Raw genomic sequence first — 22,905 nt, forward strand, 5'->3', positions numbered from 1 at the left:
GGGGGACCCCACTCTTCTCTAGGTCTCCACAATGTGCCGCAGAGTGCCTACAGAAGGTCAGTGAAGTCACTCTGGGGTGACGTATGTGTTCCTATTCTCTCTCACACACCAGCAGAGGTGTGCAAAAAAATGAAAAGAGATTCTTTACCATAATAAGCCGTAATTTGTTCTACAGGATATTGCAGTAGAATTTCAGTCAAAGAGTGCCCTATTGCCCTGCGAGTGATGCTACAACAGGGAGTTTCAATCGCTATTGGCCCCAATGTTTTACTTATAACTTTTAAAGTAATTAACATAATTTTGTGAAATTTGACACAGACACACCTTGGTCTGTGAGAAACAGGAGGAAGTCATAGCAAGTGTGGAAAGTTTTCACCATTACCACCAGACCAGCTGTTCACGCATGTGCAAAGTGAAGGCCAGCTGTTCACCACCCTAGTCGGCAGCGCAGTCCAAAATTCAAATAGGGGAGCTACACCAACTGCCAGTGAGGATGCCAGTTGGTGTGGTTCCCCTATTTTAATTTTGGACTGCACTGCCCACCATTGGAACTGCCACTGCTAGTCAGTAGGTATTCCTGCTTCTGACAGTGGTGTTGTGTACTGTGGCATCCACATTTATCATGTCTGGGGCCAAAAGTGAGTAAAACACCCTGTATATTATCACACATGAGCTGTATCAGCAGTTTCAGCACAGTGTGGTACTGATACTATGAGGTATATTTACTAAAGATCGATTTTAATCGATTTTGAATGATAGTAAAATTGATAAAAATCACCATCGATGTTGTGTTTCTGGCGATAAAACTAATAGACAATTTTTGATTTTTTTTATAAAGTATTAGCAAATGTGTGATTTATCCCCAGAAATGCAGCATCAATGTTAATCAATTTTGATCGATTTTAAATTCGACCTTTAGTGAATATACCCCTATAATGCTGGCCATACACGGGACAATTTTTCACATGATTTGGGCAGTTTCTACAGGTTGGACAGACCAATCATTTGAAAATAGTTGTATTTTGAGTCTTCTGCAACCCTGATGTGCATCCCTTCCGTCGTCTAATTGGATCGCAGATCAGATGGTTTTGCAGAGAGATCTCAACTGATAGTGTAGGAATTGACACACATTATGTGATGTGATTGATCAAATTGAATGGTCTCATGTGAAATAGTTGCATTTTAAATAGAAAATCGTCCTGATCTGACCAACTTTTGAATCTCACTTCCCAATGAATGGAAGAACCCATATCTTCTAACAACACTGTCTAAAAGCAGGTTAATGTATGTCTTCTAGATAGAGTGTGTTGCAAAATAGTTGGTATCTCTGGAACCAAAACAGTTAAGACATTGGAGTTATAGCCCTGTTTACCTTGGAATCGTAAACTGATATTACTATCATAAAAGGAATTACCGAATCTTTTGTTCTTGAATTGCGGAATTATTTATATGCCAAAAAAGTAATGTCCTACTTTACAGCCTTTCTCCCAGAACTGTCCTCATTTTTATAAGGAAGGACACTGCAGGAACCCGCTGGGAAGTGTTTGAAATGCAGGGCAAGACACATCTCTTTATCTGTTGCCAAAGCTTTACTACAGTGAGTTCAGGACTGTATTATGTGTGTTACAGTAAAGAGCAGGCATTATTGAATGCTTTGATGGATATTGCTTTGTCTTCCTCTGCAGCTTTGCAAACCATGCCCAAATGCAACAAAAGATATTCCCAGAGTACACCTCTGTCATAAACATCTATGAGATGAGAAAAATAAATAGTATATTAGCCATTTCTATAATACTGGAAATCAATAAAAGTGATATTTTTCAAGTTACTGTTTAATTTCTTTAAAATTGATAAGGGTAAGATTATAATTTTCTCATTTCCCATCCATCTTAGGGGTCTATGTACTAAGCTTTGGAGAGATATAAAGCGGACAGATATAAAGTACCAGCCAATCAGCTCCTAACTGTCATTTTTCAAACAAAGGCCTGTATTCAATTTGAGGCGAAAAGTCCAGACTTTTCGCCTGCTGGACTTTTCACCTCCTTCGCCTGTTTTCCAGGCGGAAAATTATCATGCGCGTGCCTGCTTATCCCCGTATTAAATTTCCATGGACGCGAAAACGGGACCAGAAGAAACTGGAAGCGACGAAAAAATGTGGCAATTTTCGGGAATTCATTTTTGGACCCCCCTAAAGATATCCAGACATAAGGGATCACTATGGGTACCCACTTTTTTTACCTGATGAAGGGAAGTCGTTTTTTTTTAAATAGCCGCAGCAGGTGCATAAATGCGACTTTGAAGAAGGTGATGCAGAAGAGCATTTAGCAATTTTTTGGGTAGAAAATAACAATGCCCATCAAATTTGGGGTACTTGAAAATGGGTGCAAGCATATTTTTAAGTCCCTAAAATGATTTCTTCAAATTCTTCAAAAATGCACCTGCCGCTATCACCCGAATTGAAAAAACACCTGCCGCATACTTTGGAACCCATCTGGATTAAATTTAGCTATTTTAAAAGTGTGTTCCGTATTTTTTTTTTACCCCAAAATGTAAAATATTGTTTTGGGGTGTCCCAATTTTTTTTACACTTTTTTTTAACACACATTAATTTTAGGGGACATTCCCAGGGGTGCAGGCTATTTTTTTAAGCCTGCACCCCTAAACCCCAATTCTGCACTTCTTCTCATCAGCTATTCTGAGGAGAAAATTTTTCCCCGAGATTTTATACAAAAAGACTTTTGAAATTGAATATGGGGAAAATTAAATAGGCGAAAATTACGTCATCGGCGATAAATTATCGCCGATAACAAGTTTCCGCTTCAAATTGAATACTGCCCACAGCCTGTAAAGTGACAGTTAAGAGCTGATTGGTTGGTACTTTAGCTCTGTTGACTTTATCCCTCTGAAAGGCTTAGTACATAGACATAGACCCCTTAGCTCCTAATGTATAAAGTTCAGTTCATAAAGGAAATAATTAAATTCTGCTTAAAACAATACAAACTTTATGACAAGAGCCTAGAAAACAAAATGATTCCTGGCTAATCAACTGCAGCGGGCTTTAACATATACTGTTTGTTTTTTTTTTTTTTTTTTTGTACCCTACGAAGCTCTGCTCCCAATGATGTTATGCAATGCCTTCTTTTCTCTTAGGCTAATATTCTTCGCATGTAGAACACCCTCCATAAACCCTGCTGTGCAAGATATTAAACGGATCACAAAATAAATGTCTGCCATACTGTGAAGACTACGGACACAGTTGCCAAGTGTCTCTAATTTCCTGGAACAGAACTAGACTTTAAGAGTGGTACCTAAATAATTGTGTCTCTGAAAATGCCTCTGATTTTCATATTGACAAACTATACAGTAAATGTGTACCTACTCTGTATATACATAGCTACTGTCATATTATTTCCCTTTATAAAATAATTGAGTATGACCTGTCCCATCTCTGTCATGCACAGTGTGAGCGGGAGAGTGCTCCTCTAATGGCTTCCACTGCAGCAACGGAAATGGGACAGATCAAATGAGGAGAACCATGCAACGCCGGCACATGGTATATAAGGCAGCGCGGGACAGACTCAAACTCAGAGTACAACAGGTCCAAAACTACTATTACACTGATATTTAGTAATGCTGGGTATTTCAAATACACCGGGGTAGATGTAGTAAAGATTGGAGAGAGATAAAGTGGAGAGACCAATCAGCCCTAATTGCCATTTATCAAACACAGGACTGGCAGGGCCAGATTAAGAGCCACAGGGACCTGGTGCTGAAAATGTTCAAGGGTCTCTACTGAAAAGGGGAGGAGCTGGAGCCAGTGCTGTGTGAGTGTGACCAGAGCCAAGTTGTGTGTACACTCCATACACTATCAGCCCCAGTGTCTCCCTAAAAATATAATGCATAATTTGGTGATAAATCTAGACGAACAATTTTAACACTTATAATTTAGGGCTGAATCGGATCCCTCCCAGCTTCCCCATGGCGCTCACTTCATTCTGCGCATGTGTAAAAGGACTCCCAGGTCATAAACTTGGAGGTCCTTCTATCTCAAAGGACAGCTCTTATCGGGAGAGCTGTCCTTTGTGATTTTAATTGAATTTCTAGATACTTACAGGCGTTATTAATGCCAGTATTTCCCCGATTAGTGGCGGTATGTATCACATCTACGATGCAATGTTTATTACATCCCACCCACAGCCTGTAAAATGACACTTAGGAGCTGAATGGTTGATAGTCTTTATCGCTCTCCAAGTTATTTCTCTACAAGGTTTGATACATCTCCCCCACAATCACTACAATAATAACCATTACAGAATATGTCATGATGAGTTTGTTTGACACTGCTCAGATGCATAGTATTACTGGAAATTATATCAAACAATTGCCAACAATGCCTGATATCAATAAATCATCCTATTTTAAAAGATGTTAGAGAGTCACTAATACAGTTTATTATTTTACTTGTATAGTTTAAACTTGTAAACTTTATTTTTCATAAAATCATCATTATCATCATCATCATCATCATCATCATAATATGTATACATTGAGATCTAGGCCGACTTATGTCAAATTTGTTTGGTAAGCAAATATAGATTTTGGCGCACCTTGTTGGCTGAAAAAAGAAAAGGGTCGTGGTATTGTGGGAAAAATTGTACAGATGAACATCATGCTGAGGGCATACCCAGCATTCCGGGAACTGCTGGGCATGCCCCCATTCCCTCTCTCCAGTCAATAGAAGCCGCACGCATGCACAAGCATCTATTCACCACCTAAGAATTGCAGTAGAGGAGTGGGGGCCTCCACTCATATCCAAACACATAAATCCCAATTGTCATGTTGGTGATAGACCCAGAAGTGATGATAACTGACAGCATAGTGCACATATAGTGATAATGTAGTGTATATGGGCCCCTCTCCTCCTACAACTGCACTACCAGTGCAGTCCTGAGGCTCCATGCTGCAGGCACAGGGGTACCCTTTTCACCTCCCTGTCCCGGCCATCATCCATATCTCCCCCAGCTCCAGTCCTCATGCTGCTACCAGGTTGGTCCAGCCTCATCTCCTCGCGCATTCTTCTTACTACTGCACAGCCAAACTCCTGCGTCTGGAGGCACCACATGTACAGCGTACATGTGGTGCCTCTATGCTGATGTTCCTGACTTTAAACTAGGTGTCAGCCAATCAGATAGATAGGAGAGGGTGGGGGAGATTCCCAGACAGGGGGAATTCTCTGCCCTTGGCGGCCCCTTTCTCAGTGTGCACGGCTTAATTCTAGCTGCAGCCTGGCTGCACTGCACCCCCTCTGTCAGCCCGGCAGACTCTTACATTACAGTACATGTCGGGCTGTGGCACAGCGGTGCCCTTCTCAATGTGACTACCTACTTAGCCACATACTTGACTTAATGGTAGAGCCAATCCTGATTGAGATGTATATAAACAAAGCAAATATATTTGTTATTAAGTGCAGTCTGAATCCTCCCTTCACCTACTAACTGACTTCCAATATTCTCAGAAAACTAGGATGATGGGACTTGTAGTTCAACATCAGATGGCTGAATATTGTCTAATGTGGGTCATACATCTAGGACCTGATTTTCTGTTCTGCTGATCTGATCTTCTGAACAGTGATAAATAACGCTGATCTGCATACATCAATGATCGTCCTTTTGTTGGTGGATTGGGGAAAAAGCATGTTACAAATCACAGATTTGTCGATTCCGTCCATTTGGCAGAACGGGGAATTGGGGCAATCCATTGTAATGTATAGGCCTCATTAGATCTCCCTGGTTAGCCTTTGGCTGCTTTCAAGATACAATGTATAAAATGTACATAAACTAGAATTAGTAGAACTAAGATAACTCAGAGGTTTTAAATAATTTTTATCCTTTACAAAAGGAAGAACCTTTGTAGCATTACTGGACCAAGACTTCTGTTTTTATTAGTTATGTCCGAAGGGGGATAAAGATGGAAACTTTCAAGGTAAAATAAGTTGTTCTAACATGCTCTGCCATCCCAATAAATATTTCCAGACAGATGAAGAAAAATGTACAGATGATTCTGAAGCATAAGCTGATCCCATGTGTGTCTTACTGCTGGGTCTTTACAGTGATTTATATCCACACTGAAGAAGGTATTATTTTTAACTATGTCCAGAAAACATGTTGGAGTACTGACATTTGTAGAAACTGTATTACAATGATCAGAAGTCCTATTAATAGTGTATGTCAGTGCTGAACACACTGCCCATCGGGATCTTAGGACATAGACATTCTGTCCAGGTGTTTCTGCGTGGCAAGTAATGGGCTTCAATTATGCACTTTTACAGGAATGTAAAGGAAAAAAAAAGCAATATATCAAATATAATGTTTTCAGAGAGACAGTAGTCCAAATATCCCAAGGCCCTAACTGCAAACATTGGAACTCTTCACCTCAGGCCTCATTTTTACAATACATTTTTCACCTTACTGGTTACTACTATGATGAGGAATGCTTAAACCAGCTAGTAACTAATGTTTACAGCACTACTGAAATCACTTTAGAGAATGAGATCATTGAGTACATTCATTAATGTTCATTTGTCCAGAAAGTACCAGCAAATTCAAAGAACTAAATTAGGTAACTAAAAGTAGAATAGCTGCTTTGTGTGAATACTCTAAGAAATGTCAGCTCCATCTCATCCAGAAGATATTTGTCTGTTCTAGTATAAAAGCTGGGACAATAGACATCTTTGATCTCTATAGAGAATAGGACTGACAATTTCTCAAATGCCCGATGGTCATGAACGCTATTTGACCCTAATGTACCATGAAACATAAGCGTGTATGTTGACCTCAGCTGACTTATTTCATATCATACTTACCCATTATTTCAATGTTGCCTCTGGGAGATCCTGGATAGTGCCATCAAGGTGGATGGTGTAGGGGCATGACCAAGAAAACTGTATAATGGTGGCCCCAACACTGGTGTGCAATGCCACATGTGGCATTGTGCATTGTTGGGAGGAGCCACAATGACATCATTCATAACATTTGGCATTATCAAATCTCAGGGTGTGGGAGACTGTCCTTCTCTCTTTGGAGTCTGGGAGAACTAACTAGAATTCATCAGTCTCCCAGAAATCCCGGAAGTGTAGGGAAGTATGATTTCTTGTTAGGGCTGAGATTAGATCAGTAAGAACCCTTAGGGGGAGATTTATCAAATATTGAAAAGAGATAGAATGGATAAGTTGCCCATACCAATCAATAAGCTTCTGTCTGTCATTTTATAGGCTTTGCTAGAAAAATGATAGTTAGAAACTGATTGGTTGATATAAGCAACATCTCCACTTTATTCCTCTCCAACAAGTGATACATCTCCCCCTTACTAATTTATAATCACTGTGTGTACCCTAAAGGTGTGTACACATTAGATATTTTCATGGAGTGGTATAGGAAACTTTTGGCTAAGTTTACCTGCCTGAATGCATGTTTTACATGGAACATTGACTATTATGGAGAATTCTTTGCTACTATTTACTGAAAGTTTAAGAAAAAGTTGTGAGTGCCAAAATTAATAAATGCTGCGGTTAAGGTCTTTCCTGTAATTTAAAAATGGTCTATGTGTACTGACAGTGTTTTCAAAGAGCTCTATCAAAGATGTAGTCAGACTATATTCATCATGCCATGAATGAAGCTGGGCGCCACAAGATGCTTCTCTAAGAAGAAAGTCTAATGTTTACTTTTTAGTCTATTAACTGTGCTTGTGCTACTGCTACCTCCATATTTTGTATATGCCTCTCTATTTTACTTATTCATAAAAATAAAATATCTGCAGGTTTTTAGTGTGCACATAGAGGTGTATCTAAAGTGGGTTCAGGGTGTGCTGAGCACACAGGCCCACACATGCTCTGCACTCTGAACAGACACTACCAGTGGCGGTTCCAGGGCTGGGGCTGCAGCACAGTCCAAAAATTAAATAGGGGAGGCACACCAACTGCCATTGAGTCCCGGTCAGCGATGTTTGGCAGAGTTTGGAAGGGCAGTTGGTGTAGCTCCCCTATTTGAATTTTGGACTGAGCTGCAACTCCACCTCTGGAGCCGCCAATGGACACTACCATTGTAATTGTAGTGCCATTGGTGCTATCTTTCTGGAGATGAGTTTAGATGGCACAGACGATAACAAAGACTGGCACTATGCCAATTTTTTGCAAATATTGCTGGAAATATGGCGCTTCCGGTAAATAGATACAGGAGGGCTACTGGGCTCCCTCATTTATTAAAACATTAATTTGCTCTGCAAAGAAAGTCAGTGCAAGGAATATATACATTGGTGAGTAACAGCATTATATACATATAAACATATCATGAAGCACTAATTATTCCATGAAAATATTCACTTTTGTGATGACTGAGGAATTTTTGTGATCTAATTAGTCATAAAAAATTGCAGTGAACATTTTAGATTCCAAGATATAGGAAACTGACAGAATATTGAGCCTGATAGGGTTAATCTACAAAGAAAAATGCAACTGTATTTAGGGTGCTTCAACACTTTTGCCACCAAAGATGTCATATGTAATGGCTCTGCTACTCTAACTCCCACACTCCAGTCACCAGCTGCTCTCTGCATTAATTGATTTCATGATTACCATACAGCAACAGCAAGCACTGTATTTATAACATAAATTGCAATACAGCTTACCCCTATTTGCATGCATACAATATATTTTTTTTTAACGCAGGTATGTATCATTACTTACCTGCCAGGAAAGTTGTTCTATTGGCTTGCGGGTTTATGAAGCGTGTTTGGGGACAGAGATGGTTTCTACGGATCTCTTTCCAGGGACTTCATATGACAAGACGTCTATTGGCTTCTATAGACAACACCATCTATAGATAGTATTGTCTATCAGGCTCTGGCTCCAGACAGTTACAGTTTGCGGAACTTGATGAATATGGACACACCGCAACCACATAGAATTTTATGTGGCTTGCTGTACCATGGGGCATCAGCAGTTATCTCAGATATCAGTTGCATACCTTTTTAACACATATGGAGATCCATATGTATTGAGGAAAACTGCAGTTTTCAGAGGTTTTACAGCATTTAATAATAATAATAATAATAATAATAATATTTATATATTTTAGTAATGATACATCTGCTCTGTGACTGGAGTGGGCACAGGAGTGCAAGAAAACTTTGTCTCCTGCCCCTACTGTAGTCACCGTGTAAGTGATTGCAGGAAGGAGCGCAGGTGACTTGTGTCACTCATCTCTGCTTTCTTTAACCAGAGTGTGGGTGGCATGTCTGGGAGAGGAGGCCAGCTGAGGACTTTGCTGCTGCCACTCATATATGAAGGCACTGCATGAGACAAGGTTTTCAGAACATCTCATGGGAGGAACATCCCTGAACTCCATCCCGTAGGAACATTCATTTCAACAAATAAATGGAAAACTTTTGTGCAGAATATAATCTATAGAAAAGATACCTAGATTCCATACTTTATTAATCTACATTAAAATATAAATACGAATTATACAGCTTTGATGATATTGTCCCTTTAAATGTTACAGCATGTCTTAAATGAGTTTGTATATTCTCCCTGTGCTTGCGTGGGTTTTCTCTGGGTGCTCTGGTTTCCTCCCACACTCCAAAAATATACTGGTAGGTTAATTGGCTCCTAACAAAAAATAAACCCTAGTGTGTTTGTGTGTGTACATGTGGTAGGGAATATAGATTGTAAGCTCCCCTGGGCAGGGACTGGTGTGAATGGCCAAATATTCTCTGTAAAGTGCTGCGGAATATGTGTGCGCTATATAAATAACTGGTAATAAATAAATAAATTCACAAAAAAATAGATTGTCCTGATAATTCAAAATTTACTATGGAATGCAGAAAAACATTTTTAAAAAAAGTAATTCAGATTAAATAATGTAAATTTCCATATTCTTAACCTATATCGCATAACGGTTACACCCACACATATTCATAGGCATCATCATTACCCTGTGTCTATACAGCAGCTATTGAACTAAAAAGTCTGAGCATACCATCCAGCAGGGGGCTGCTCTACATCTCTCCTGTCTAATTTAGATTTACAGCTAGTGTCTGGTGTATCATCTGGCATAATCAGCTCATGTTCTTATCTTGTTACTTGTCTTAAGTCAGACACTGACTCATATTACCCTTATCCCAGTACCTGTCTAAATATTCATTGTTATTAACTTGTCATTACAGTACTTGGCTAAGTTCTAAGCATAGTTATGTTTTGCACATCATATTGCATGATTGGATATTCCATATTGTATCTTTCTTAATCTACCCAATGCTGTGGCTCAATGAACCGGCAGAACAATCTGCATATATAGTGCTTCTCATCGTGATATTTGGATAAACTGTTGTCTGTCTGGGTGAGAATGTGACACATTCATATTCTCCACATCATCTACCAGCCTGTATTTCCATTTACATTCTTACTTTCCTACTTGGCTAGATACCAAGCACATTAATTGTCTCTCTACTGTGCTGTCTAACATATGTTTCTTCTGATCCTGCTATCTGGCATTAATCCACGCACATTTGTATTCATGGAGGAAACTGTATATTAATTAAATAAGACCTTCAACAATATGGTGGGAAGAGTATGGCCTGGCCAATAGTACAAATGACTTGTTATAGATAAATGGATTCATTTCCTAGCATTTGTGTTGACGGGTTCCGGACTATAGATGACAGTAATTAGTTAGATATTATGTCTAGATAGACACCAGATGTTAGACAGTTAATATTTAGACAAGGATAAAAGTTCGGCACAGACAAAAGTCAGACACACTAAAGTTAGACATGTAAAGAGTTCGACAGGTACAAAAGGTCGACAGGGTCAAAAGTTCAACATAAAAATGATTGACACAAAAATGGTCGTCAGATTTATTTTATTTATTTTTTTAGGATTAAGGTTAGGTTTAGTGTTAGGGTTAGGCAGTTACTGGAGGGTTAGGGTTAGGCACTTACCCCCACGGTTAAGGTTAGGCAATTACCCAGATGGTTAGGGTTAGGCATCAGGAGGGAGGGTTAGGGTTAGGAACAATGGGGAGGGTTATGGTTAGGGTGAAGATTAGGGCTAAAAAACAAAAATTGTTGACAAATTTATTTTTCTTCTTTTTATAAGATTAGGGTTAGGTTTAGGGTTAGGCACTTACTGGACGGTTATGGTTAGGCACTTACCCAGATGGTTAGGGTTAGGCACCATGGGGGAGGGTTAGGGTTAGGTAACAGGGGGGAGGGTTAGGGTTAGGCACCAAGGGGAGGGTTAGGTTTAGGGTGAAGATTAGAGCTAAAAAACTAAAAAGCAATTGTCGACCATTTTTGTGCCGACCAATTTCATTTCGAACTTTTGATCGTCGAACTTTTGTACCTTTCAAACTTTTTACATGTCTAACTTTAGTGTGTCTGACTTTTGTCTGTGTCGAAATTTTAACCTTGTCTAACTATTAACTGTCTAACATCTGGTGTCTATCTAGATATTGTCTAACTAATTACTGTCTATCTCTTATACCACACCCTTGTGTTGACTACAGTACTTGGTTACATAAGCAGTTCTAGACTTTGAATTACCTTAATTTTACACCAATAATTCACTTCTAGTACATGCAACAATAATCAATCTTTTATATGGAGCTGTACACAAGTCACTTCATTAAAATACCACATATGTTTTTAGTAAGACATAATTTTTTCCCCATAAAATAGCTGTTTTGGAAGTGTGCTACTGCAGTCCTCTTCCACAAGAGGGGGCTCTATTGAGGTGAGTCATATCACAGAGGAGCATCTGGATGAAGTGACTTTACATATACTAAGTATACCACACACATATCAAAGACATAGGCCTACGCCTGACTGCATATATAATTTACCAGTAGAACAACCTTGTAATTTCCTTATACACTGTCATTTGCATGATTACACTAATAGATGCACAATACAGTAACTAGATGTAGACATATGATAGCATACAGTAATATTCAGAATTACATTACTAGAAAGTCCACTGATATTTTATATATATATATATATATATATATATATATATATATTTTATTATTATTTTTTTTTTACATAAAACATATTTATAGACAGTAATACTATGTAAGGATCTGCACTGTTATTTAAACTAGGCAGTCAGAGTTTCCATCAGTGGAGATAAAGTTACAGTTAGTACATCTATGTGGTTCTCTGTCTCTTCAGGATAGTGTCACAAAGACCTTGTACCAAATGTAATGGGGTGATAGTTTAGAAATGTGAAAGTTTAGCAGTAACCTCTCACATCGGTCGAGTTTTATCTTCAAAATGGGAAAACATCTGGATCCAGAGAGTTTTTTTTTGAGTCTAAAATCATGAGAGTTTACATATTCTCAGACTCTATTACATTGGCCAAGTTTAAAAAGTGTGAGAGGTTACTGCTAAACTCTCACATTTTCTGAACTCTCACCCTATTACATTGGGCCATAGTTTAATTTTAAGTTTTTCTAGCAAAGAATAAAATAAAAATTGTTCTCAGATGCTGTGAAAGGCTGAGTGGTAAATTAAAATCAATGAGAAAGATTGTTTCCTTGTCACAGTGTTTCAGGCCTTGGAAGACTTCATTCTTTACCCTTATTTCCCTATTGCTGTGATATGAGATGAATGAACTAATTGCTTTTTTATCACCAATTGCCTAACAAATTCCAGGCAAATGTAAGTAGAAAATAAGTTGGGAGACAAGAGAAGAATACTATCAGTGGTAATGGGTGTTCACAGGTATAAAAGTGGCAACTTTAATAAATGCTCTTTAAAATTCTTTAGGTTTATGACATTTTAACTGTCATAGTAAAAGTACATAAAGTATGCTTTTTATTTTTTGTATTACTTGTTCTTCTAGGTAGCTATTTATTCACAAATATATGCTCTGCCCTCAGACATAATAGTGTACCCGGGGGAAATGTAATAGTTGTGGGACTTACAGGTATTGGCGAAATCCCGGGGAGTCTGCCTGATTATCAATTAAAAGGTAACACGAAAGACCAGCCTGGTTTTGCCTTTTAAATGATTGCCACTTTAAAACATTGGTTACACTCGCCGGGGTCTCCCCAATATTTGCAAGTCGCAGCCTATTACATTTTCCCCATCGTCTTCATAATTTTTATAAGATGTCACAAACCCCTGCAGCACCAGTCATTGTAACAAATCATACGTGGACACAGAACAAGGGGCACAGACTAGGGGCAGGTAAAATGGTGCAAAGTGGTAGTTTTACAGTCCCTGGAAATTTGCTCTCACTCTCCCACTTTACATATGTTATGAAATATAATAGGGTTGGTTGAACACAGGACCATTTGCTGAGCCTATCTTGTGTGGTCTACACTGGGCAAGCTACAGAACTGTACATATGCAACTACAGGTGATGCATAGCCATACACATCTCAGGCATATCTCCACTTGAGAGTCAAGGGGCATAGATGAGCTGTAATGGAAGTTCTCATGTAGGCAAAGTTCAGAGAAGGTGTGTCAATGGAGTTGCAGGCTACACAGAATTGTGTGTAAGTGGTAATATAGTATATCTATTTTCTGATGGAACTTTTGCACCAAAGATAGGGCTGGTACAAGTGTGCACTGATAATGATGGTAGCTATGAAACCAAGTGTATATATAGGGGGACACACTTGCGTAGAACGCTGCACACTGCCAAAATTACGCATTTAGTTCCATGCATGTAACACACACAGTGACCATAAACTAAGGGAAGGAATATAGAACAAGAGGCATGTAGATAGCTTGTATGTGTGGTGAGGGCAGTGCAGCAAATTAGTTGAATGAAGTTCTACTGCAGACATATACAATCTGATGTTCTGTTACCAAATGTTCCTACTGGGGCCCTCATCATACTGCAAATCTAACTATCAGATAGAGTACTGTGTAAGATTATTAAACAGAAGCTAGATGGACAGGAGTAACTCTTTCCTTCTGACAGTTTAGCTAACCAGGTGCTAATCTCACCAACCCATGGAGGTCCAGGATGGGATAGTCAGGGTTAAAATTACTTTTGTGTTTATTTCCCATTAAGAAGTTGATTCTAATGCATTTAGATATTGGTAAATTGTACCAGGGAGTGTTTTTTTAGCAGTCTTTCTGATGTCCTAGGGTATTATAGAATGCATAAATATCCAATAAAGTTTAATCAACCATAATCATTTATGGTAATAAGGAAAAGGCTACTAACTTTAAAACAGGTAACACTACTAGCGGGTCTAGGTGTTATACTTAGTGATCTGTCACAAGCAGAAACAGCTAAAGTAGTGTAAAAGGAAATGTGCTTGATCTAATTCCTGACCCAATGATCTTTTCATTATGAAAAAAAAATACTTGATTATATATTTTAAACTTTTCCCAATGTAAATAATTTTCATTGAATACAATATTGTAGTTATCAAAGTTAATTTTTTGATCCAGATCAATAATTGTAGGAGGCTAAAGAGGAAAACTACTCTTTCACGTCAGGGTTCATATGAATATTAATAATACACCATAGTTCAATTTTATATTTGCTACAGATGGTTTTGGGCTCAATTTACTTAGTAACCGAATTCTTCTCTTGAAGCTTAAAACAGTAATAAGAGTCACAAGCAAAAACTAAATAACGTATTCACGGTTTCTGTGAATGATTTTACAAACAATTGATTTGTTGTTGAATCTTGTGAATTCTTTAATATGGTTTTGATTCATCTGTACTGGATACAAACTTCTCAAATTACAAACTACAGGGTACCACATCCAGCAGCTTCCAAAGCAGATGGTATTATCATTATTCCTCCTCCCACTATACAAACACGCTGTAAATAATGCCATCACCGGAATATAGGCTCGGTAAATCAACATTTTGCAGTTATAAGGGATACATGTGTTCTATGTTGCAGAATTGATGATAATACATATGATATACGTGTTCCTTCTATCCAGTTTTGTAATATGATGAGCATTTAATAGAATTTCCTGTTATAAAATACAAATCATTCTAACAAACATCAAATTCATGATAACCACAGCTGTGCATTAAAGGTGTTTCTGGGTGCACCATAGCAAAAGGTCTTACAGGATACCAGTGAAACCATCATATTTTATAATACCATATATGCAAGCATTTGTTGCTTGAAATACTTAATAATGTGATCCTAAATCTCCTAAAAAGGACTTTTACACCCTGTCTGTGTTGGCAGCAGTTTGTTTGCTCTTACACTTGGGAAGGACAGGCCACATGTTTACTCTGTATCTTCTGTTTCATGAGCCAAAGGGCTTACAATCCTAGTAGACAGTCAGCAACAGTCTGTACATACAGACAGAAGGTATATACGTATATCTGCTATAATTTAACAATTCATTAACAGCACAGATATAATGATGTATGTACAGTAGAGCCATATTTTCTACTTGCATACTGTTGTTTTACCCTACCCTATGTTCTAGTAAAGAATGATGTGCCTATCTCTGCCCAGGATTACATAAATGAGAATTCATTTTTTGGCTTTGTTGGATAATGCTCTTTTTGTAGCAGACACACATAATACTTTCTGTTTAAACATGGCTATTACTATTATTTATTTACAGTGGAGGGCTTATTATATTCCTTTAGACCCACCCATCTTAACCTTAATAGTTATGCTATATATAATATAGCCAGCGAATAACTCAGTGGAGGCATGTGCGAGTAGGAATAGCAATGGTACTCTTACTAGTTTTCATAAAACAAAATACTGTATATTGGAGCATAAGTTTAAACAGTATCTAGATATTTAAAATATTTGCCTGCTATCTATGACATCCGTATACACAAATAATACCTCCAGCTGTCAGTGTAGGCCAGGTGTTACTTTTCACTGGCTCTGATCTGAGCTTACTGAGAATTTCCATAAACTCTTTTGTATGACATCATTATTTATTAGGATCTGGCACAAAACATGTATATGGCCCTTCCCATGATACACTCAAATGGTTCTGCCTTACAGGGTGATTCTGAAAATGATGTAAGCGGTAGATCACAGTTTATGCGCACTGTTGGCCCAATCAGGTGTAAACGGTGCCAAGGATCATGAGAGAGCAACATTGATTTAATCAGACATGGCCTGGGATCACGGGAGAGCCACACTAGTTTCATAGTGCTTTCAACCAATGCCAATATGGGGGTATATGTAATAGGTTCCGATTTGATGGAACTGATTTAATTTTGGTGATATAGGGGGAGATTTATCAAACCATGGAAAAAGATAGAGTGGAGAGAGATAAAGTACCAACCAATCAGCTCCTAACTGTAATTTTTCAAACACAGTCTATAAAATGAGTTAAAAGCTGATTGGTTGGTACTTTATTTCGCTTCACTATATCTCTCTCCAAGGACTGATATATCTCCCCCATAGCCGCTAAATTTAATGCAGCAATTTGTGTTAAGGTAAAACCAAATAGTTCGCTTTAAGAGAAATCAATGCTTCAAATCTTGCAGCTATATAACCAAAATTATGTTGGTTTCACCAAATAAGGACCTATTGTATATACTCCATAGGGTAAGACAGAAATTATGCTACTCAATAGAGTAAAAGCTTCACAATTCACACCATACATGTGTGTCATCTAATTGCTTTACATTTGGCAATAACCTTTCTGTTCCCTAACACAAACACATTTGTACTAGTGTGAAATCAGTCAGGGCTGGAGGGAGCTGGTTTCCTCAAGGGGGTCTCAGTCTGATGGCCAGCTGGCCACATGTTAAACACACTGCAATCTAATCAACTGCAACTCAAGAGAAATGTCTGGTGAGGGTCTAAAAGACACCAAAATATTTCTCATCAACTTGTAAAGTCTGTAAATTACACATGCTACTTAGTAACTGTCTATTGTACACAAACAGTATACGGAAGAAGGGTCTTGCTGTAGAAATGAGGAATGCTTTATCTATACCAGTGAATCAATGGATCTCACTGAGAATTCAGCTCAAAGGGACATTCTAAAAATCCACATTGCACTCATATTTCACTGTCAGCTACAAGTCAGAGGTGCAAGGAGCTTTAAACACGCCCCACGGCCATGAAAGGGGAGACAAGCAGAGAAAGCCAGGCCCTGTTCCTGCTGGGCTTTTTTTTAAGCAACCCTGAGTGCCTGCTCTTCAAACCATTTCACCTGCTGATCCCTGGGACTCTACTCAAAGCAAGCTTTCCAGTTCCCAACCTTTCCTCATCCCACTGAAGTTTATTTAATCATTTTGTTTCACTCTTGTTCGATTCATACCTCCAAACAAAGTGCCAATTGTATGCTCTTTTTTCATGGTTAAATTTTTTACATTTCTGTGTCTTTTTTTTTTCCTACTCCAAGTAGACTCTGGCAAGACTACAAAACACTTTTTTTTAAATCCTCACTGTTTAAGGGTGTAGTGTCAGCCTGTAATAATAGTAAAAACGTACATATATTTAATAGACAGAGTTTATATAAATAATGTTTTTTATACAGATCACAATGTTTGTCTTCTTTAATCTGGAGTCTATATATTCAATCTTCCAGTTGCATAAAACCACTCAATACTTTAATTTTATCTAGATAAAGTGTCATTTCTGCATTATGCACATTTGGTAGCATTTATGTCAGTTGTTTATTGTTTAACCGTGTGGTTGTTACACTGATATTGATCTCTTACATGTTTTTTTCTGTTTATAATTTTAAATATTTAAAACAGTATTTCTCTTTTTTAACTTTTTTCTTCAGCTAAGTCGCATGTTTAATGTTATTTGCTTCTTGTCTCCACATGTTTGACATCCTAAGGGGCCTTAGTATAAGCAACCCTATAGAACACTTTAAGGATAGAATTACACACTAGTGGAATGGAAACATCATCTACTTGTCAAGTATACTGTTTTAGATTTATGTAGTAAAAAAATAATATTGTAAATGTATTTAGCAACTACTTTACTTCTGAAAAGAAAAGAATAGAAAACAACAACTATCAAAAAGTATCTTCAAATGCTGATGATTAGAACCATGGTTAAAATAAATGTGGTTTGCCAGGGGGCCTGCAGCACATGGTGCAGGCCTGTTTGGCAGCCAAATGGTTAACAAAGGAACCCTCCTTATTAAGGAGAATCCAAATCTGATTGCTAGTAAGTATAATAGTATAATAGACTGAGATCATGTAGAAAAGGATAACATTTAAAGATGCTTTGTCATGGCTAAAGCAACTTATTGAAAATCAGTGATTTGTACCCATTAATATACTGACTTTTAGAATAAATCTTATTGCACTCCTGCAGTTCCTCCTTTTTGAGACTGATGTACAAGTGAACATTTCTGTAGGAAACTGATTTAATGACAGAGAATGCAAGTCTTTATTTCAGTCTCTTCACTACTGTGTCTGTTGTACTAACTCAGAACGTATAATTATCTACACTGCCCACCACTGGACATTCATAGAAGTAACAGACAAAGGAAATGATGCATTACAGTGTCTGTCTGTCTATAATAGGTAAAAGAAAAATATTTGAGTTTTTAGAAAATGGGAAAACCTGAGATTTATGTGACATCTATAGTTTCTCAAAGTTTTAAAAATTAGTGCTTCTAGCTTTGTTATAAGAGGAAAGTTTATCCAAATATAAATCTAATTTAACCGTCTGCTATATATGAAAAAAGTCCAAAAATTTGTTTTTGGTAGCCAGCATACACATAAAGAAAATATTTGCCTTCTCATCCAGGAACACTCAGTTATTCCAAAAAATTATTTGTATAAAGGCAAGAGAGCGCAATAACTGACTTGCTGCATAAGAATTTACAAATTGGCATTAAAATGGCATTTTATGAAAATCATTCTAAGCCCCATATACTAGCCATCTGGATAATATATGCAAGTAGATTTCAATACAATACAACATAGTTTAGTACTTTTGAATGAAAGATACACAGAAAAAATATTTTTGTTGCTTACAAAATTGTGACAACTTTCTTTATGCAGCTTTCAAACTATGTCGAACCTGCATGTAAGTAGTATTTGTAATTGAGACTGTTCTTTGCATTCATATGAAACACTGGAAACACAGTGTTGCATTGCTAATCTGCCTCGCCTGTAATCATCTGAGAGGATTTTATTTCCTTTCTGCAGAATAAAGAATCCTCAGTTCACCTTTATAGCAATTGGTGAATGTGTGAGACCAATAGAGGGCAGAATGCAGGCAGTCTGCACACTACAGTACTTTCTGTATAACTATGCATTCCTGAAAAACACACTACCACCACTACTGTATAGAGACTTGCACACAGTACCCTGATATATCCTGTTATATACCTGTATTACTTTTAAATCAAATGTGTCCTATACTGCACACCATTGGTCCTGCATCTTATACCAAAAACACATCAGTATTTATGTAACCAGGTAAAATACTTAATTGCTATATAACTTATTCGGACTACAGTGCAATGTGGAAGTACTACCTAGTCTACATTCTGACTTTCACCCCTGTTGGACCTGTACAGTATCTCTGTCTTGTACTCCTACCCTATTTCCAATAAGGTCACTGCATTTCAATCATTAAGAGTATTAAATATTCTACCTATAATGCACAGCTTGCTTATGTAGAGTCTGTAAGTTTTTTTTTATGATTTCAGCCAGTTCATATAAAAATATACTAAAATATTCCCTGTTATCTTAGTTTGAAGACGTCTTGTGCACTCTAGATGCAGTAGAACAGCAAGTTCCAGCAAGATAGTACTTCAACTGACTGGTAGGCCATTCTGACATTAGTAGTGCCAGAATAGCTGGAGGGCCACATGATCCTTTTTCCTGATCTTACTGTAATTGGTTTTCAGTTTTGTTCTGCACATAACCCTCTTTCTCCTCATGTAACCTTTAAGCATATGGAAAATTCATAACATTGCTAGATACAATGATTTGGCTTTATAGCTGCCTCCTACACAAAGCCTGAACCTCCTCACTAAAATTCTCTAGCATTTCAGACAGAAAAATAAGCTATTGTAGCATCCCTGGGAAAAAATGAGTGTTGTAGCATCACTGAGAGGATTATAGAGAGAGTGACAGCAGTGCTAGGTATCTCCTGCAGCCAGTGATGCTGCACCATTATCCTGTGCTCCCAGCCTGGGTCTCCAGTCCACACTGAAGCTGGAGGGGGGGTCTGTATGTCTGGACCCACCCCTCTAACAGACGTGTCTGAATGTGACATCCCCTGGGGGAGGAATTCCTAACACAGAGGGATCATTGCAGAGAACTAAAATCCACCCTTCTAGCCCTGTCCATAGACACCTAACGGACCACAGGTCTCACAGACAACCTTCACCTTTACCTCCAATCTCCCAGGCTAGGATAAGCTTCACTAGAGACAGGAGGACTGTGCAGCATCGTGCTGTCACCTTATAGCCTCCGTCTGCTATAGAGGACTGAGTGCATCACAATGACAAGAGAACAGCAACTCCACAAGTCTGTGCTATAGTAAATCTGCCTGTCACCTGTGTGTCTGATTTACCAAACCCCCTTCCTCTGTCCTTAGTGACTTTTACACATCGCATAGTGCTGAAGTGCTGGACTGTGGGGTGACTACATCCTCCCATCAAATGAATGAGGACTAAAATGAATGAAGACTATAGAAAGCACTGAGTCTGCACAGCAGCAAAGTGAATGCACTCGGGCATGGTGCGTTGATCTCTTGCAGTAGATGAATATCCTGATGAGGGTAATAACTTTTTTCCAGGTCTGTTATACTTCCTGGGATTTTTTGGGGGGATGGGGACCCCTCTCTCCCATAGTTATGCTCTTACCTCCTCTGACTTCTGCAGCTTGGAGAAGGAAAGTCAAAGTGATGAGAATTAGGGAGCTAAGGGTTGAATCCCACAACCTCCTTTTCGTTTTCCACCTTGTGTTCCACCTCTCCATCTCCAACTCCAAAAAACTGGGAGCCCCCCAGATGATTAGGAACTCAGGATTCAATCTACAGCACCAACTCCTTCCAAAGCCCAGGAGGTGATCACTATACAGCCATAAGGAGGAAGAGACCCAAAGTCTGACAGGGGGAGGGGGGCTTGGGGTGGCCTTTCTTCTCCTTTGCCCAGCTGAGATGTGTTACTCCCCAGTCCCCTGCCTGCAGACTGAAGAAGGTATGAGGGCTTTAATCAAAATGCAAACCTCTCTCTCTCCTCCTAAAGTCCCACCGTCAGAGGGCTGGGCTAAGACCCCACTGCTGGGTCTCCTAGCATTCCCCAGCCTTCTCCTGCTAGCAAATAGTATTCAGCTTCCAAAAATCCAAGACCCTCCCCAAAGACCAGACTCTCCAGGTTGGTCCGTCCCCATCTCCCACCCTCCCAAAATAGATGGGCTCCAGTTCTATTTATTCAGCGGTTTGAGAATAGAAGGGGTAGCAGGAGAGGGTGACAGCTCCAGGCTGCTGGTGCCTCCTGTGCAGCGTCCTGATCAGAACCTGTGCCTGCTGCACTCGCTTCTTGTATTATTAGCAAATAAGCTTTAACCCTCGGGGGTTCTATTTGCTCTGGAAAGTGATACAAATACTTCAGAGCTCTGGCAAGTTGGAAACTAAATGATACAAAGTTACACTGATATATGTTACAAAGTAAACGTCCCCTGACCTGCCTACACTATATACTTTACTTTGCAATGTAATATATTTTGCCCCAGATTTCAGGTCGTGATCATTAACGTATCAGATACACACGCTATCATTCTATTCAAGTAACAAGTGTGGAAACAGCATATCTTTTAGAATTAGATTCATGTATACTGAACTTAAACACATGCTACTTTGCATGTTGTGTTGGGTATACTATATATATATATATATATATATATATATATATATATATATATATATATATAGTATACAAAGTGGGGGGACAACTTCGCAAACTAGCGAAATAAGGTTCTGGGGGTGCTGTAAGAAGGTGTAAAGTGTTTTGGGGATTGCAGGTGCTTTTATTACAGCACCTTTTCAATCTAATTAATACTTCACTTTAGAGACATTAAAAGATGCTTGCACCTATTTTCAGGTACCCCAAATTTGCCAGGACTACTTAATTTCTCCATAAAATAGTGCTTTATGCCATTCTTCACCACTTGTGCAAAGACGCTAATTAGAGGCTATTGTACTAACTTAAGTACCCCAAACAGTTTTATTAGGGTTAATCGGGCACTACTACATTGATCCCCAATGTTGATGCATCTTTTTGGGGGGGTTCAGGCTGATTTCCCCGATTCTGACACCACTATCTACCTGTACTGATTTTGCCTGTCACCGTTTTCGCATCTTTTGCAATTGAATATGGTGAATAATGGATACGCGCACAATAAGTTTCTGCTGTTAAAATACGCAATATAGGCAATAAGTCCCGCATGCAAAACTTTATCGTGGGTGCGAAACTAATTGAATACCACCCAATGTGCTAAACCAGTGTAATATTTTTTTTATATTTTTTAAAAATATATATTTTTTGTTTCTTCACTTTGGTGAGGAGTTTATATGTTCTCTCTTGACACATTTATATTGTGTTATTTGTCTGTATTTTTGCCATAATGTCCAGGTTGTTCCCCTTTGGACATTCACTTATATGCATAGTTGCATTCTTCACTTCATCACACCTAGGTGCCCATTATTTATGCATGTTGGTACAATCGCCTGGTGCGATACTCTGATACTCTAGAATACCTTTCTGATATATTGAATATTACATCCACCTCCCATGATCGCTAGGAGCACTGTGACAGACCTCTCAGTGTCTGGCCAAACAGCGCTGGTGTGCATGACGCGTCATTGCGTGCATGACGTCACCAGGCTGGCAGCAGGTGCACATGGATGATGTCACACCCACGACTCTTGGCAAGACACATGGGAGGGATGC

At 38.6% G+C, this 22,905-nt stretch overlaps 1 protein-coding gene across 1 annotated transcript in view; it reads right to left on the minus strand.

Moving 5' to 3' along the window:
* Nucleotides 1–21,235, minus strand: part of COL11A1 (collagen type XI alpha 1 chain) — a 224,649-nt gene extending 203,414 nt beyond the window's left edge. Inside the window, exon 1 of the mRNA XM_088451298.1 lies at nt 20,818–21,235. Coding sequence (XP_088307424.1) covers nt 20,818–20,932 — 115 coding nt within the window. The 5' untranslated portion in view covers nt 20,933–21,235. The remainder of the gene's footprint in view (nt 1–20,817) is intronic.
* Between the last annotated feature and the right edge of the window lie 1,670 nt (nt 21,236–22,905).

This window comes from Taudactylus pleione, unplaced genomic scaffold (genome assembly GCF_031769625.1).
Source record: "Taudactylus pleione unplaced genomic scaffold, aTauple2 ptg000546l, whole genome shotgun sequence".
Classification (NCBI taxonomy): domain Eukaryota; kingdom Metazoa; phylum Chordata; class Amphibia; order Anura; family Myobatrachidae; genus Taudactylus; species Taudactylus pleione.